General features: G+C 37.7%; 1 protein-coding gene across 2 annotated transcripts in view; it reads left to right on the forward strand.

Annotated features, from left to right (window-relative positions):
- LOC114049803 (alpha-actinin-2) overlaps window positions 1-19,576 on the forward strand; it is a 95,166-nt gene that overhangs the window by 43,561 nt on the left and 32,029 nt on the right. For both annotated transcript variants that reach the window (XM_027871211.1, XM_027871210.1), the window contains exons 2-7: window positions 2,188-2,302; window positions 4,009-4,128; window positions 4,981-5,067; window positions 11,463-11,550; window positions 14,014-14,092; window positions 17,825-17,906. In XM_027871211.1, the coding sequence (XP_027727012.1) occupies window positions 2,188-2,302; window positions 4,009-4,128; window positions 4,981-5,067; window positions 11,463-11,550; window positions 14,014-14,092; window positions 17,825-17,906 (571 nt within the window). The remainder of the gene's footprint in view (window positions 1-2,187; window positions 2,303-4,008; window positions 4,129-4,980; window positions 5,068-11,462; window positions 11,551-14,013; window positions 14,093-17,824; window positions 17,907-19,576) is intronic.

A 19,576-nucleotide genomic window follows, 5' to 3' on the forward strand; every position in this document is an offset into this window, starting at 1 on the left:
TGCTGGAGGCCTTCCTATAGCTCTTTTGACATTGCATGGATACCAGTGTAGTACTCAGCCTGCCCATCAGTTATTGTTCCCTCTTCCCATATACTGACCAACATTCTTTTCTAGACATGCAGCTCTTTGCTGACATGCTTGTCACTTTCTGTCATGTTTCTTAAGCAATTCTTGATTGGTGTCATGTTACAGCCTGTTTACTCATGCATTCTGCAAAATTTCTCAAATCAATGTAAAAATGTATATTTTGCAGGCAGTCAAATAACTTATGATAATCATAATAGCTTCTTTGTAGGAAGTCAGGGAAGAAGGAAACATTTACAAAGTGCCTATTATGTGCCAGTCACTGTGCTAAGTGCTTTACAAATATTATCTCATGTTAGCTTTGTAATAACCCTGGGAGGTAGATATTATTACTGTCCCTATTTTACAAGTGAGGAAAGTGAGATAGGCAGAGGTCAAATGACTCGCCTAAGGTCATACCTCTGGATGGGTATCTGAGGCTGAATTTGAACTCTGGTCTTCCTGACTCCAGGTCCAGCTCTCTATTCATTGCATTACTTAGCTAGCCACCTCAGACACTTCTTAGACCACCCACGCTAAGATGAGATCTACATAGAGCACACACAAAAGGGTTTTTTTTTCTTGCTCTCTAGAGCAGAGACTGATATGAGTTATTTTATTCCCATTTCATTATATGGGCCGAATTCAACTTAGGAACTAATGCGCTTGAGAAATTCACTGCAAGTTGGTAGTTTGGCTTCAGAATACTATTTGTTCTTGTAGAAAGCTTTACATGTAGTGGTTGGTTCCCAGGCCAGTGCACAAAGGCCTATTTAACCATAATAACTATGTATGACAATTCTTTATATGAACAAAATATACTCTTGAGTTTCATCTTCTGATGCAGGAGCAAATGTTCCTCTCACTCTCTCACCCCACAATCTGGGAAGAGGGATTTTCCCACTTCATTGGAAGTTGCCAAGGTAACAAAAGCTCTGGATAAAGTATGATTATAAAATATGCTTAGACGTGCCCAATGAGTTATATCGAGGAGGAACCTAATCCCAGTTAGGAAGAAAAGCATTTTACTTGTGGCATACATAGTAGGTCTAACCATTCTAGGAGACCACAGTTAGGTCTCCATTCTTGATAAATCCCAATGACACCCTATTTTCTCAAAGATAAACTGTAAAGTCCTCTGTTTTGCATTAAAAACCCTTCTTAACCTGTCCTTTTCTTATCTTCTATTTTCTTTCATTTTATTCCCCTCCTCTAACTCGATAAGCCAGGTGGCCTGCTTGCTGTTCCTCCCACTTGATACTCCATTTCCCATGTCCGTGCCTTTTGCACTGGCTGTCTTCCATGTCTGGAATGCTCTCCCTCCTCACCTCTGCCTGCTGGCTTCCCTGTTTTCTTCAAGACTCAGCTCAGATCTTTCTTTCCTTTCTTGGTATCTTTGAGATTACTGTCCATCTACTCTATAAACAACTGTTTGAATGTTGTCTCCCCATTAGAATGTGAGCTCCCTAAGAGCAAAGACAGTGTTATCTGCCTAATGTTTTATCTCCAGCATTTAGCACATAGTAAATGATTAAAAAATGCTTGTTTGACTGACTGACTGAGTTATGAAGGGAACATATGGGTGGAAGAGAATATTTAAAATCTTTGTCATTAAGAACTATAGTTGATCAGATAAAACTATAAATAGAAATATAACAACAAAATTCAACATTTATTAAGTACCCACTGGGTGTGGAGCATTGTGCAGGGCCTAGGCTTGATACAAAATTTTAGACAAGACTTGTTCGTTGGCCGTATGTTGCTTAGGCTCTAACTGGGGAATATCATGCATAAACATAAAGTAATGTGACAAATATTTTAAAAAGCCATTACTTACCATGGGGTTGACTATTCATAGCAAGATATGAATAAGCCAATGGTGATAGTCTTTTAAAGTTCAGGCAGGCATTCTTCTGGGTATTTCATCAAAGGAGCAAATCTTATCAGGTACTTGCCTTATGGCTTCAATTCTACCTGTTTCTTTCATGTTCATTTTCCTCCTTTAGAAGACTGGACAGGACCCAAAGTCCTCTTTTCACTCCTCAGAATATGTGTGAGGTTGCCTGTCTTTCAAAAGGAAATTTTCTGATTGTTGTTTTGACAAATATTTGTTTTACCTTCCAGACATTTACTGCTTGGTGTAATTCTCATCTAAGAAAAGCTGGTACCCAAATTGAGAACATTGAGGAAGACTTCAGGAATGGCCTTAAACTCATGCTTCTTTTGGAAGTTATTTCAGGTTGGCGGTAAAGCAGTTTTCATAGTTGTAACCCCTAATGCTTTTGTCTTCTACATACTTAACTCATTGTGTTATCACTTGAGTGAAAAGAGCTCTGGATGTATCTCCTTGAGGCATAGGTTCAAACCTTGGCTCTGATCTAGTTCATAACTTCCCTGTGAGACTTAATAGCTTTGTGATTGCAGAAGTCATATGACTTCAGTGATCCTCAGTTTCCCCATCTGTAAATAGAGATATTGTTTGTTACCTGCCTTAGATGGTTGTTTTGAAGAAAACACTTGGTAAACCATCTTTCTATCTGTTCCAGGATGAGTACGCTGAGTGTTTTCCTTTGAAAGAATTCAAGCTTTATAATTGCAATATTAGAAATTACTCTTTGGAAAAGTTCTTGTCTTCTTGGAGATCTTTGTCTATCCTGAAAACTAGCTAAATTCTACTATAAGCTCATTTCCTAGTTTTCCCTTTTCAAAGTATTGTTTAGGTCTCCTACTTTGAAAAACAAGAAGAAATGATACCATGTCCCCCCAACCTACCCTTGCTGCTTTCCTGTCCCTCAGTTCTTCATGATGCTAGAATGTATGTGCCTGGAATTTACATACTTTTCTCCCTTGAAGCAAAGGCATTATATTAAATAGAGTGGTAAGAAAATTAGCAATAGAATATATCTCTCATAGACCTGAGGTATACTTTCCCACACAGTGGGAAGAGTAAACTTGTTTAGGGAACATGTGTGAAGAGTCACATTATTAAGAAGAACATGTGTGAAGAAGCACATTATTAAGAAGAACATGGAAAGATAATATGTATTGGGAACATATGGCCAAAGTTTGCACATATATTTTTTTTTACGTAGGGAACATGTATGGCTCGAGTGCATGTATAGAGGGGCAAACATACAAGAACACATAAGGCCTGGTCACATTTGTGGAAGGTGCCTAACTCTTTAAATCTGCTAGTTTCAGGGGAAGATAGTCCTCATGCCACATTTATAGCCCCAGCTTAGATGCTGTGCCTGAGGAATAGATAAAATTTCTCACAGAGCCCAAATTTAGTTGTTAGTTTAATGCTGAATAAGTGAGCATAAGCTACACTGAGGTTATTTTTGCCTCACATAACTCACATATCTGACTTTGGTTTTAAAGACTTCATATTTACAGTCAAGGAAGTTTGACTGTGAGAGATGAAAGTAGAATTCCCTTCAATGCACGCGTTTCCATATACTGACTGAGGTCACTGGAATAAATATCAATTCCTGGTAGTCAGCTCAGGAAGTTGAATTTATCCTTTTTTGGCTTCTCCCGAGGGCTAGCTAGCAACTTAGAAAGATTCAGTGGCACAACCCTATCTCTCTCAACTCATCTGTAAGAGTCTTAGTGTTAATCTGTATTTCAAACCAAACTACAGTAATAGGTTTCAAAAGCCTACATGTTTATAGTACTCTCCGTCATCCTGAAATCCATTTTATCTGAAAGTGACTGATCGATTGGCTTCCTGGGATTAGAACAGTTGATTTCATGTTGCAGGTTATTTTCTCCCCCTGGTTTGGTTCAATGAACCAAAACAAATTGATTCTAATGACTGAGTGGTCATTAGAATCCTGCCAATAAAATTTTCTTTAAGAAAGCTTGGATTCTGAATTTTGTTGTCTTGGGTTTTTAGCCCGGTGTAACCAATAGTCTGTATGTGTGCCATTTTTTTCCTCACAGGTGAAAGGTTGTCCAAACCTGACCGAGGAAAAATGCGCTTCCACAAAATTGCCAACGTCAATAAGGCCCTGGATTACATAGCCAGTAAGGGCGTGAAACTGGTATCCATTGGTGCTGAAGGTAAGCTGAGGCACTAATCTCATTGGAGGTGTCGTGAGGGCAAAATGAAAGAGGGATGAAAGGGGTTCAAAAAGCATAAAACTCTATACAAATATAAAATACTATCATTATAAGAGTAGCTGGTGACATAGCGAGTAGAGCGAGCACTCAGCTTATAATCAGGAAGGCCTACCTGAGTTCAAATCCAGCCTCAGACACTAGCTATGTGACCCTGGGCAAATCATTTAATCTCTGTGTGCCTCAGTTTCCTCAACTGTAAAATGGGAATGATAATAGAACCTGCCTTTCAGGGTAGTTGTGAGGATCACACGAGATAATATTTGTAAAATGCAGTTGGAATAGTACCTAGTACGTAATAGGTACTATATAAATGCTTATTGCCTTCCCCTTAGTGATAGTTATACATGTAAGTTGGCAGAAACTGAGAATGCTGTATAGTGTTGGTCATTGACTCCTGTGGCCAGTTAAGGCCTAGTAGAGTCTACCAATAGAGTCTAAGTATCAACAGCATGGTTCCTGAGACTAAACTGTCCGTGTCTAATTGTTGAACAATTTTCCTAATGGATTCTTAGAAGTTGGGGAATTAATTAGTTGATTTCAGTCAAATATATCTTCAAGATTTGTGCCTGTGAGTCAATTCGGAATTCATCCAGGGGTTGAGGAATTTGGGCCCCACTACCATATTTGAAGATATTAGCATTAGGATTATAAGTGTTCTGGTGGACCTATAGAAATGTAAAAATTCTTTTCACTCTTGGATGTAATTGTAGGCATCACTGTTGAAAGAGGGCAGTGGTAAGTATGTCCAGATAATGTTGTAGAGCTTTTTAAAATTTTTTTTCTTACCTACAGAAATTGTTGACGGCAATGTGAAAATGACATTGGGTATGATCTGGACCATCATCCTTCGCTTTGCTATCCAGGATATTTCAGTGGAAGGTAAAGTATATGGGAGACTACCTGAATATGTTAAAGAAAAAATTGTGGCAAGTGGTGAAAATGAAATATATTCTACAAACTGAATTGTGTACAGGGGTTTTCTAAAGCAGAAAGGTCGGTTATAAGATTGTACCCATTTAGGAACATGACCGTTCAACTTTATAATTATACTTGCATTGGGCAGCTAGGTGTCAAAGTGGATAGAGTGCTGGACTTGGAGCCAGAAAGACCCAAGTTCAAATCCAGCTTCAGATACTTACTAACTGTGTAACTCTAGGCTACTTTCTTATCTTCTCTGAGCCTTAGTTTCCTCATCCGCAACATGGGGATAATAATAGCATCTAGCTTGCAGAACTGTTGTGGAGAACAAATGAGAAAACATTTTGCAAACCTTACAGTACAATATAAATAATAACTATTGTTGGGTTGGGTTTGTGCAATACTGTGTCATTTCTGGGGGTGGAATCTTTGTGGAGAGCATTAGTGTTATGTTTAGAGCACAAATATCTAGGAAAATGTACAGATATTTAGCTTCTTACATGTTTATTACAAGATTAAAAATAAGTTTAATGAATTTATAGCTATCTGGTTGAATTGTTTGGGCTTACAACTAAAACAAAAAGAGTTCCAGGTACAGAAAGAATTTATGAAAATCAAGTCTTCCCTTCTTAATAGCATCTGGACTTTTTGTGGTGGCTCTCTCCCTAGCCATCACTGCTTCACAATAAGGACATTTGAAAGCTTTGAATCTCCAGTGAAGATGAAAATCACTAGTCTTTTATTCCCACTCAATTTATAAATATTTTGATCTATTCATTTCTGCTAAAAGGTGTTAAGTTGATTTCTCTCAAAATAGATTTCCTATTTAGCCTGAAATCACCAACTGTCTAACTAGCTACAGGTCTATTTGAGGAGAGGCCTATGTGTTCCTCATCCATGACTAAACTTGACCTGCCTTCTTTAACTATACATTGGAAATCCAACTTTTCACTTTCATATTCCAGCAGAATGCCAGGACTTCTTGTAGTGCTGACACTTTCTAGTTATTAATCAGTTATCAAATATTTATTGAACACATTCAAGGCACTGCCATATACACTTTGGGATATGGGGCACAATCCTTGCTCTCAAAGTGTTTACAGTAGAGTTTGGGCTACTCTTCAAGATGCTGAAGACCTTTGCATATGTACATCAATCAACCAATTATAAAGCACTTATTGAATGTTTATTAACTATATTCCTGGAACTTGTACTTGGAGAAACATGAAAATAAAACATGAAAATAATCCCTGCCCTCAAGGAATTTACATAGTAATGGGGAGACAACATGTAAACAGTTTCATATAAAATACCTACAGAGTAGGAGGAAGGTAACCTTAGAAGGGAAGGCTCAAGTGGCCAGGGAGAACATGAAGGTCTCTTACAGAAGGTGGTACTCTTAACTGAATCATAAAAGAAGTCAAAGATGACAGGAGATGGAAGTAAGAAAGGTAAGCGCTCTAGAGATGAGGGGACAGCCAGTCCAAATGCATGGAGTTAGTAGGTGGAGTGTCATGTGCAAAGAACAGCAAATAAGCTGGTATTATTGGCCCAAAGAGTAAATGAGGAGAGTAAAGTGTAAGAAGGGTAGAAAGATAGGAAGGGGCCAGGTTGTGAGGGGGACTTTCTGTTTGATCTTGGAGGTAATGGGGAGATTCTGGAGTTTTGGGAGCAGGGATAGTGATATGGGCAGACCTATGCTTTAGTAAAATCATTTTGGCAGCTATGTGAAGGACAGTTTGGAGAGGGGAGGAGGTTGAAGAAGGGAGCCCAATTAGAAGGCTATTCCAATAGTCTAGGCAAGAGGTGTTAAGGGCCAGAACTGGCATGGCAGCTAGTTAGTAAAGAGAAGAGGATATAGAGAGGAGCTGTTGTTCAGGTAGAAATGACAATAATTAGTGATATATGGGATTAGTGAGAGTGAGGAGTTGAGGATGACAGGGTTGTGAATTTGGGAGACTGAGAGATTGGTAGTGCCCTCAACAATTATAGTTGGGAAAGATGAGTTCTGATTTAGATATAGAAAATCCAGTTTGAAGTGTCCAGTAGTCACTTTGAGATATGAGATGAGAATTAAGATGAGAGACTATGGCTGGATATGTAGACCTGAGAATTATCAACATAGAGACGACAATTGAACCCCATGGGAACTGATGAGATCACCAAATGAAATGGTATAAAGAGAAAAGAGGAAAAGACACAGAATGCTATCTTACAGAAAACCCACCATTAAGTGAGGGGAAGAGTTTGAAGATCCAGCAAAGGTAACTAAGTGGGAATAATCAGTCATGTAGCAGGACCAAAGGAAAGCAGTATCATGAAGACCCAAAGAGAAGAAAGTATCCAATTGGAGGAAATCAACCCTATCAAATGATTCAGAGAGGCCGAGAAGAGTGAAGAGTAAGAAAAGACCATTATGTTTGGTAATTAAGAGATCACTGGTTATTTGGGAGAGAGTAGTTTCCATTGATTGGTGAAGTCAGAAGCCAGATTGCAGTGACTCTAGAAGACAGTGAAAGAGAGGAAGTGGAGTCACTGAGTACAGATAACTTTTTCAAGCATTTGAGCAGAGAGAAGGAGAGGAAAGGTACGGCACACAATAGCTAAGCAGCATAATAGGATCTAATGAGAGTTTTTTTGAGGTTGGACAAAAGGATTGTGTTTTTAGGTAGCAAGGGTATAAGTGAATGAATGAATGAATGAAAAAGAATTTATTAAGCACTCACACTGTGCAAATCACTGTGCTAAATGCTAAATATGTACAAAGAAAAGCAAGACAGTCAGTCCTTGTTCTCAGGTAGTTCACATTTTAATAGGAGAGACAATCCATATATGCAAGTAGGGTGGAAAGGCCTAGTGGTCCTTAGGGTGCAGTGGCAAAGCAAATGGTAATACATATTCTTTAATGCCCATTTCCATTGATAAAACTATATTTGTGCCCAATGCAAACCATTTGACTTTGTCTTTGTTGGTGAAAACTTTCTTTTCTGGGTCTTCATTTGCTGTGGCTCCTGAAGATGTAGTATAATAATGATAATGATAATGATAATAATAGCTAGCATTTATATGGTGCTTTAAGGTTTATAAAGTTACCTGGCCAACTTTAAAGCTCTATATAAATGATGTAAGTGCTCACTGTTATTGCAGCCCCCACTTTCTCAACATCCCTGCCTCATAGGGTGGTTATCTGATTTGATCCTCATCACAACCCAAAGGTATCTCTTATTATTGTCCCCATTTTACAGATGAGGAAACTGAGGCAAAGCAGTTAAATGATCTGCCCAGAATCACACAACCATTAAGAGTATCTGAAGCTGGATTTGCACTCTAGTCTTCCTGACTCCAAGTCTATCGCTCTGTCCACCGCACCACCTAGCTGCCTAGACTATAATACCTGCTAAAGTTGTTGCTAAGTCCCATCTCTACAAAGGTTGCTTATGTGAACTGGGCTACAAGTAAGGAGGGTGATCTGGGCAGGAAGGGTGGAGGGGCGCATGTCTATTCCCAGGGCACTTGGGATCTACCTGCTAGGCCATGGAATCTAATCTTCTGCTGGTAGGTATAGCTATACCTCTAACCCAGTATCCACCCCGCCTGGGAGGAGAGCAGAGTGGCTTCTGCCCAACCTCCTGCTTTCCCTCCTGGCAGGAATGAAAGTCTCCCTTAAAGAAGGGTGGCTGGAGAAGAAGGCTAGAGTTGTCTATTCTGCCTCCCTTCAAATCACATGAACACAAGGACAAGCTCATTGCAATATGTAGTGCTTCAGTGCCCATGTGGAGCCTCTCATGTCCTTCTGTGGGGGCTCTACATTGCTACACTGATGCTACTGAGAAAACTATCAATATATGGCTCAAGTTTCTGTTAGTCGTGGGGGAGCAGATTCCTGTATCTGGACAGCCAATCACTTGACGCTTTCTTTCTTTTCTAAAGCATTCTTTCTCTTTCAACCATGAGAAACAAAAAGTCAAAATGATAAAATCCTACCAACTAACACTTAGCCTTAGGCTACGCCTAGCTTGGACTAGCCCAGTGAGTCAGACTTAGTACTGGAATACAATGAAATACTCATGTACCATAAAATGCTGTAAAATAACTGGTGGTGATGGCGGCAAAGATGGCGGGTCTCTTCTCCATGGATTGCTCTCCTATATGGGAGCTGGTAGGGGCAGGGGCAGAGTATTGGGCTGGAATTTGGGGTCCTTGGTTCAGCAGCCTGGGCTGTCTCCATCAGGGTCTTGAGTGGATGAAGTTGAGGAGGGTTTGCCTTGCCTTGCACCTGCTGTCTTCAAACACTTCCTCAAGATACTTTGCTGCTTTAGCTACTTTTTAACTTTTGTGAAAGTTAGTAAGTAGTAGGGAGGGAGAAGTAAAGATTAGGGAGAGAGTAAGAATGGTAATGGAGAAGACAGGAAGGGATGAGATCCAGGTGCATGTAGAGGCAAGGAGCAGGGCCCCTCCTTCATCAGAGGTGGCAATGAAGGAAGGTAATGGTGATAACAGAAGAGACAAGAAGAGGAGCTCTCCTTACATGGCCCCAGTTGTTTTGGTGCAGTATGAAGTGAAGCCTTCACCTGAGAGGGGGATGGAGGAGGGAAAGGTGGGGGAGGCTTGAGTCAGAGAAGAATAGAAGCTTGCCTTACTGCAGTGAAGGCTTCCTTGACATTAGATAATATCAATTCGTCTCTATCATTGTGTTTTGTGACTTCCTCTAACTTCATTCAGTAGCCCGTGAGCCATTCTTCCTAGTAAAGGAGGTAACACTATGTTAAGATCTGATTAGTGATTAAGCACTGTGTTGGTCAGTACAAATGGCACAAATTATTAATTATAAATATAACATATTTGTATATTATATTAAAATTATATAAATTTGTAATTTACATAAATTGTAAGTAATTTATAATTTATGTCAATATAATTTAATAAAATTAATTATAAAATTATAAGTTGCACAAAATCCTTAAAGAAAATAACTTTGTCTTAAAGGACATAGAACAATTCCAACCAAAATAAGAAAAGTGTGGCTCTTTTTAGATCTGCATAAATAAATAAGGATGATTTATCTAGTTAAATTTATAGTTTCTCTAAGTTGGGAGGCAATAGTGTCTAGTGAAAAACAGGCTAAGATCTGGGTTCATTTTTCACTTCTATTGCTTGTTAGCTCTGTGATCTTGGGTCTTTCCCTTTTTCCTTTTTGGTCTACTATTTGCTCATTTGTAAAATACCTCCAAGGTCACTTCTAGCTCTAATTTACTGTGATTCTATCAACTGGTCCATATATAAATGACTTAAAAAGAAACTTATGTGAACATTTTCATCTTCTTAAAATGATAGTTGTTTCCTCTGTAATCTTGTTTTTTACTATTGCATTATTTCACCTAGCAAACTCCTATTAAATTAGATGGACAAGATAAACATTAGCCAATCAAACATCTGAATCATCACAAATTTTTAATTAGTTACATTATGAATCCATTAAGATTTTGCCGCATTTTAAAGATTACATATTAATGACATCATCCATATGTGTCCTGAAGGAAAATTAGAGTGCCAAAAGTGTTATAATTCTGGATCTTGCTTAATAGCTTAAGTACAATCTGTCAAATTAGTACTTGGCATTTTCTAGCATTTTTATAGGGTATGTTTATTAAATAGACATTCCTCAAAACAACGAACCAACAATTAAATGTAAAAAACAAAGCATAAAACTCTTTTTTAGGCAGACTCTTTTTAGCCTTCAGCACAGTAGTTAACAAATTACCTTGGTAATTTAGATTTTTATGGAGTCATTATTCTTTAATGAGCTCACTATAACCCTCTGTGAGTTTACCATTTAAATGAAGGGATTTTTCACAAATAAATTTTCTAGTGATACCCTCTTTTTTTTTTTAACAGATTGGGTCTGAATCATTTTGGAGGATATGGTTTCCTTCAATAGAATGATATTTTAAATAAAATTTTAAAAAAGATAGATTTACCTCTTATTATAAAAATTAGAGGTAAGTCTATCCGTTTATGAAAGGGACATTATATATGGGGTGGGGAGAACTGTCTCCACATAAGTGTTGCTTACTTGGTGTATCATGGAGGGCATATAGTATCCTGGAAAGAATGTTGGATAGAGAATCAGAGAATCTGGGTTTGAATTCTGCCTTTGCCACTTATTGTGTGGCCTTTAGCAATTTGCCTCCCTTCTCTGGGCCTCAGATTTCTCATCTGTAATTTAAGAGAGTTGAATTCAATAATATCTAAGGTCCCTTCTAGTGGGACATCTATGGCCCTGTGATTATGTTGGTCTTGTGGGAGCAATGATGAACACACACTAAGAACCCTAAAATCAATTGTTTTCATTACAGAAACCTCTGCTAAAGAAGGTCTGCTTCTCTGGTGCCAGAGGAAAACTGCCCCTTATAGGAATGTAAATATTCAGAATTTCCACACCAGGTAAGAGATCAAGATCCTTTTTAAGAATTGTATTAGAATCAATGGGTGATGGGGAGAATAAATGTTTATTCATACTAGCATTTCTCCTCTCCTCCAGAGATGAGAAAAATGTTTTCTATGAGTACAGAATTTCTGATGTCCAGTTTTGTCTGGAAGCAAAAATTTGCATGCAAAAAATACTAATCTCGCCAAATAAGATTAATTTCTTGAAACAGAAGTTATGCAATGTCAAAATAATTCATCAAAATTACTATATTTCAGCCTTTAGCAGATGGACAAAAAGGAGGAAAGGAAAGGATAGGATCTTTGTTTGATAGGGCAAGAATTGAGTCCCAACCTGCACTTTTCCAAAATCCAATAATAACCTTATTGCTAGACTTCTATAGCTATACAAGAACACTGTGGCAATAATATGGATAATTATTTAAACAAATATTTATTAAGCATTCGCTGTTCTAGCCACCTTAAACAACATGAAAGAACAAAAAGCCTTAGGTCCTACCAGTTTGGAAGGCAAAGTTTTAGATACACAGAACAGCTATAGAGTAATTCTGAGGGAGTGTAACATAATATGATACAGTAGAATACAAAGAATAGAAAGTAAAGGCAAGATCATAGAATCAGTTTTGGAATGCTTCAGGGAAAAAGTAATATTGGGGTATCTTTTGAATAAGAATTTGAACTGATGGAGGGAAGGAAAGAGAACAATCTCAACAGATTAGACAGCCTGAGCAAAGACAAGGGGACAGGATGGAGATTGTGTGTGTGAGACACCCAATGAGACTGACTTAGAGTAGAGGGGTATCTATGGAAAATTTAAGAGTTAAGATTGGATAGGCAAAATGGAGGACCTTGAATATCAAAATAGAAAGTTTGGACTTATCCTTATAAGCAGTGTTAGGGTGAATGTCTCACGGTCTCATGAGAGCTCTGTTGAGGAAACTTTCCCATGGGAGTTCTAGCTTCTATCAGTAGAAGCTGAGGGTCACAATACAGTTGCGTGGCAAAAATAAGGAAGTCTCCCAGGACCTCTCCTTTGCTGACATGCAGCTCCCACGGTTGGTTTGGCTCTCCTCTCAATGGGAGATGAGTCCTGACACGAGCTCTAGCAGACCTGATGATTGGCTATCACAGGGGGATCACACTTTGAACATGCATCACTAGGGCCATAAAAGACAGCTAACTGCACTCAATAAACGGAGCTTCTGCCACCTTGCTGTCTCCCGCCTCATCCATGCGTCTCCGGATTACAGAGCATTGAGCTGGTCTCATGCTCATCACTGCAGTGGCCGCGTCAAAGCAGTAAGGAAATATAGGTAATAGGGACTGCATGGGTCAGTGTGCTTCAAACATAATCCAAGAACTTTCTGTTAGTCAATTGCTTGCCTTTTCCTTATTCACTCTTTTTCCTACAGTCACATAGAAGAAAATCTTAGTGTTTTTTGCCCCTTTTTCTTGACACTATATAGTGGACTCACGAATAGCAAACTAGTCCAAAAGCTGTAGTAAAGAACCGAAGACATGAAGGTCACGAAAGACCTACAGGCTATGTAATTGAGTTGACTTCTCAGTACAAGGTAGAATAAGCAATCAATGTCAGTTCCATTTTCTGAAGGCAAAAAAAAAAAAAGGACATATTTTGAGAAAATAAATTGCCTCTTAGAGTTCTCTAATAACGTGTAGTCTCTGGATCTCAGTTTTTGTGCTCTCTCTCTCTCCCTCTCTCTCCTCCCCACCCCTCCAGCTATTCACAATACTCCAGCATTCCTTGGACTTTCACTTTTGTGAAATTCAGGTGAAACCTAGAGATCTTGGTGCCCTAGTTCCAAGCCCTACTGGCATCATTGTAAAAAAATTTTTTTTCTAATAATTTGTATTAACTCTGTCCTAGGTAAGCTCATAGTTACAGTATTAGGGCTTTTAAAATTAAAATGGTGAGCTTTGCATTCAGTGTTAATATTAACAGAAAGTCACAGAGTAAGGGATCCTTATAAAGAAGGTAAAATAAGGATTTATACTATAAAATAGTTGTATAATACAAGTTCCTAGTTTACAAAGAGCTTGTGTTCTAAAAATTAATCTCTAAATTGGTTGTTTAGAACTCTGAAAGTATTTCCCATAGAAACAATGTTATACTTGGTGGTTAGTTCCCAAGCAAACTCAGCCCGTCAAAGGCTTAAAATCAGAACTATGCTGCAGATTGTCTGTTGTTCAGCTCAGTGAGGGGAAACTCATCTCTGGTAAGTCTGAGGTTTGGTAAAGGGGATGGGGAGATGGTGGTGTTATCTCTTAGGTGCAAGGGGGAAAGGAAGGGGGAGGGATGAGAGAGCTCCTGTGGTCCCTGAGCCCCACGAAATAAGGGATTAATGGTCTGAGTTAGAATGGGACCAAGCCCAGCACTGTGCCAATGTAATCTATGACTTGATTAACTTGTATTCCCATTCTTTTTAACTCTTTGTGAAGCTGGAAAGATGGCCTTGGACTCTGTGCACTCATCCACAGACATCGACCTGACCTCATTGACTACTCAAAGCTTAATAAGGTCATTCTAGGTGACACAGCATGCTGACCTCTCAGGGTCCTGACTTGTGTTCCTTTGGCATGTTCTCTTAAGAATGAGCACATCAGCACTGAACTAACTCTGGATATGCTTCCCTCCTACCCCCAGAAAAGGCTTTAAAAAAAAAAAGTAGTGCTATCTGGGCTAACTTTTTCCCATGAGTGAAAAGCATGGCTGCTGGGTCAGACGTATGTGTGTCTTTTACTGTTCTGTCTTTGCATTCCTAACTGCTAGCAGAGGGCTTAAGTAAGTGTTTGTCTGATTAAATTAAATTGGATATCACAAGGAAAGGGGGGGAAAAACCCAATTCTTCTTTTTTTTATCCAAACTGTAAATTGATAGATTGATTTAGTTTGATTCCTTCAGATTTTGCCTCATGGATCGTGAATCTGCTCTAAGTCACTTGCCTGGAAGGACATTCAAACTCTCCTTTAGAGTTTCCTTTTTCTTTTCAGGTTCATTTAATTATAAACACAGTCATATTTAATGCTGGTGAATTTGGTTTCACAATTCAGATGAAATATGAAGGTTCAAATGTTAGGAGATGGGCACAGTGTATTACACATATTTTACAATCCTAGAAAGAAAGGATGCCAACTTTAAGAAATATTAAATTGTAGAGCTTTCATTTCTTCCTTGATGTGCTTTCTCACTAGTTTGAAAGTAGAGACCATATTAACTCATATTTATGTCGTGCTTTATGGTTAGACTAGAGCACCCTCTGGACAACAACTCAGTGATACAAAGATCATTCCCATTTTACATATATGGAAACCAAGGAGTAGATGTGGAAACTCACATTTACATAGCCATTTAGAATTTCTAATTTTCCTCGATCACAACAGCCTTGTGAAGTAGGTCTTACAAATACCTTATCCCCAATTTTTAGCTAAGGAAACAGCCTCACAGAGGTTAAATTGCTTACACATTATCATGCAAATGGTGCACCATCACTCAGCTTTAGGTTTCTTGGTTGTAGGTCCAGCATTTTATTCTTCTATACCATTTTGTCCATCGATCTTCCAATTAAAGCAAACCATCACCTGTCCTAAGCTTTTAGGGCATTTTGCTTTTCCACCCTGGAAGTGATGTCATTTAGAAATGTTAGTGGCAACATAACTCACAACTGGTAAACAAATCTTTCAGATGGTGGTAAGGTAACACAAAATTTCTTTCTGGTTGCTGCCATTCTTAGTTGGCTATTTTGAGGATATCTTTATTTTTGCCGTTGGTCATGGAATTTGCCCCTGCATTATATTGTTTTCTCCTGTGTGACTGAGGGAGTAGGTAGAAGAGTAATTTCCCTTTGGATTTCTCCATTAAGCTGGATGTGATACCCACAGACTTGGGTATCACACGAAGGATTTACTGGTCATTATTTAGACCAGGAGTGGGGAACCTGCAGCCTCATGGCCACATGTGGCCTTCTAGGTCCTTGGATGTGACGTTTTGACTGAGTCCAAGTTTTACAGAATAAATCCTTTTATTAAGGGGACTTGTTCTGTGAAGTTTGGATTCAGTCAAAGGGCTACATTTGAGGACCTAGAGGGCCACATGTGGCCTCGAGGCCATGTCTTCTCCACCCCTGATTTAGACAATGCATATGAAATAAGATAATGCCATACATGAGAGAATTGGGTGACCACAGTTTCTTAGTTTGTCTGGTATGCTTTTTTTCCTATCTGCAAAATAAAAGTATTAGACATGAAAGTAGAAGTGGAATTGGTGTGGTACAGTGGAAAGAGTCTGGATTTAGAGTCAGAGGACCTGAGTTCAAATTCGGGTTCTTCCACTTACTGTCTATATGACCTTATGAAAATCTAATCTCTCTGGGCCTCATCTGTAAAGTCAGGTGGTTAGATTAGATGACCTTTAAGATCCCTTCCAGCTCAAAATCTAAAAATTTGCTGAAAAGTAGATTCTAATCCCATATAAATAAAAATTTCTTAACAGAATTTTCCAAAAGTAGAATGAATTGCCTCAGTAGGTAGTAAGCTCCCCAACCATTAAAGGACTTTAAATGAAGCTAGATGAATACTTGTTAGGGAAGTTGTAGAGGAGATGCCTTCTCAGCTGTATTGACCTTTGAAGCCCATTCCAGCTCTGAAATTCTAGGATTCTAGAGTATTTTTCTCAGGTCCCTTCTAGGTTAAAAAATATCACATCTTAGTACCATTATGCTTATGAGGTACCACTGTGGACAAGCCCTGATTCCTCTTCTTTCTCTCATAGAGATCAAGCATTACTTGGCAGTAGAGATAATGACAGTAGATTTAGCTGTCTATATCATCATCTTTTCCTATCACATATTCAAATACTTGGATATATACTTTAATCAGTTATATCCAAAACAGTTCACAAATACACACATTGTATCTTTATGGTGGAAAATAAAAGATAGATCGTGAAATGGTGCTCTCCATTTTTTTGGCTACTTAAAAATGGCTCAACATGTAGTTGTTCTTCTTGAATTAGCCTATGGCCACTTAAAATGGCTAAAACATTAAAAATCAATCTGACATTGTTAACATGGTAACAAGTATATCTATAAGCTCTACTTCATCTCCAGATGTTTATAGTCCAAGATGGTGTCCTTAAAGTTAAGAATTGTTTAACTATTTGAAACCATTAGTTTAATACCAGATTTTTTTAACTTAAAAATTTTATACAGCTTTGCAAATATTAGCATGAAAATAGATTACCATTACCATTTGTTTGATGAAATGAAGTTTTTCAACCAGGTGATTTATATGCTTTCTTAAGTTAATATCACATTTGGTTGAAAAAAATTTTGACTGAAATAATTATGTACCCTGAAAGGCTAGGAAACTATTCAGCTGCTTTATTCAACACTGTATCATTACACTGTGATTAAGTGTTTGATGCCTATGCTTGTCAGACATTATGTACAGTTTTATTATTCTGTGCTACCAGTGCATAATATTGCAAAATTTTTATTGAAATATTAAAATGATTTCAAGGATGAAACACTATGGTAAGCATGTCATTTAAATATGTTCCTAGACTTCTGCCTCTTTTTTGTAGAAACTCTTTTTGGTTCTTATTATTCCCTCAGAATATGAGATCTGCACATGGTCAGTAAAACTATACAGCATCAATTAAATCAGACTTAATGTTAGTCTTAATTCTACCTTTGAATTCCTAACAACTCAGCTTCATACTTCATGAATTTTTTTTGAGGAAAACATTTATGTCATTATCAGTAATAATGTTCAAAATAAGCTCTTATACCCAAAGAATTCATCCCAGACATTTTAAAAAAACAACATGAAATGACGCATTTTCAGTACAGAGCGTTTTTATCCTAAGAGCTTTGTGATTCATTTTGCTGTTTGTAAGATTGTGCATGTACAGTTTGCTTGGTATGATATTGGTATTTGTGTTTCCAGAATAATTTAACTCCCTTGTGATGTCTTTATTTCTATTTTTCTCCAAACATTTAAGTTGAAATGCATCTTATTGGGGTTGGGTAGCAAGGGAGATAAAACTACCTAAGCTATAATGTATTTTGGTGAAAAATTGTGTGTGTGGGATGTATCTTACTGAAAAATGTGTTTGGAGTAGGGTAAAGAGAAAGGATATTTTCTTCAGAGAGCAAAATATGTACAGAAAATTATTAGCAAGGATTGGACTTTTAAAAGCTATGGGTTATTATTTTTAATTGGTCATTACTTTGTTTTTTTTTCTGTTCAGGATGACCCCATAGGAAATATTAACCTGGCCATGGAAATAGCAGAAAAGCATTTGGATATCCCCAAGATGTTGGATGCAGAAGGTGGGATTTGAATTTTACTCAGTCAGTGACTTTTGTTATTTCTGGACATTGTTATGCTTATCTCTTAGCTCTGTGCAGTGTGATTTTTGCAGCATTGTATTTCTTAATAAGTGATCATCTTGGTCATGCAGATGTTACTGCAGAATTTCATGCATAGATTTTGATTTGAAACTCAAAATTGATGAGAGAGAAAGAGAGAGAAAGAAAGAAAGAAAGAAATTGAAAGAAAAGAAACCTCTTCTCAAACTAACCTATGATAAGGTAGGTAAGGAAAGAGAACTGAACATTTTCTGTGTAATGGAAAGCAAGAACATAGATTTATGTATGTGCTTTTTAAAAATAACTTTGAAAATGACTCCCACAAATTTTAGCAGAACAATACTTCTTTTTCATCGTATGGACTCCAGTGCAGCAAACGAACCTAGACAGAAGATAGGAAAATTCTAAAATAAGAACTGTAGAATTGAGCCTCTTCCTTTCCAATATTGGTTATACTCATCATATTCAAAGTATTTGGTCAGCAGGGGTGACCACTAAATCTCCATAACTTTCCTTTGAACAAGTCTCAGATATTCTAAAGATCTGGAAGAGCTTCATCTTTTTCCTTCATGTTATATCGTATCACTCATTATGGTGTCTTGTAGCACATAAGCTTTTATACCCTTTCTGTGAATACAGGGTGAGTCAAAATTTCCTTTACACTTAATGTAAGTCACATTCAGCATAAATAACTCTGAATCTCTTGTCTCACCCTGTATTTATTGTTAACACCTCTAGGTTCTGTGTTGCTACTCATTTGATTTTATGTAAATAGTAAATCAAGTGTTTTCCATCATTTCCCATCAGTTAGTACCTTCTTCCTTTATTTATTTTTTGTAGTCTTACTTTATGTCTTAATTTTTTTCTTATTCATTTTTTCAACATTTATTGAGCTACTACTTTTGGAAGCAGAGCCCTTGAGTGACCAGTTAGAGTTATGGTCTGTGTAAGACTACTTTAAATAAATAAAGCCAGTCCACAGAATAGTAAAAGAATATCACGAGAATACTTATTCTTCATTTTTCCCTCATATTTCCTCTTTCCAAGCTCTGTTTATCCTTGTGGACTCTGTCCTTTGCACTGATCCTATGGGAAGTAATGACTCGGGAATCATTCAGTGTGGCAATTCTGGGGAGGGAGAAAGGTTGTTAAATCTCTTCAAGTTTGTCAAGTAATTTCCTAATGGCCTAAAATTGAGTTTCCATAGTTGAGCCCCTGATTCAGAGAGTCACTCATTCCCTACTGGATCACTCTAACTACCATTCCTTCTGGTATTATTGACACTCCTACTACTTTCTGAAATTCTGACTTCTGGTTCAAGGATACTTCCATTCTTTCTGTTTGTCAAAGAAGTTAACGTTTCACCCTTTCCTCTATTGTCTCACATTCTTTTCTCCTATTTCTTTCCCTCCTCTTTTTGTCTAAATGTAGAAGACTCACATATACCTTTGCTCATATGCTGTTTTATCTTTTGACAACACCATCTTATAAGAAAGTGATGGCAAAGAAATAGAAACATGACCAGTATAGAATAGAAACACTTTAATTTGTATCGTGTATTTTTCATCCCGTAAGTTCTTTATGTTCATTTCTGGTAAACTGTGAATTATTAAAGTAGCATTATACTTTAA

The sequence above is a fragment of the Vombatus ursinus genome, unplaced genomic scaffold, assembly GCF_900497805.2.
Source record: "Vombatus ursinus unplaced genomic scaffold, bare-nosed wombat genome assembly UNPS02014798.1, whole genome shotgun sequence".
NCBI lineage: Eukaryota > Metazoa > Chordata > Mammalia > Diprotodontia > Vombatidae > Vombatus > Vombatus ursinus.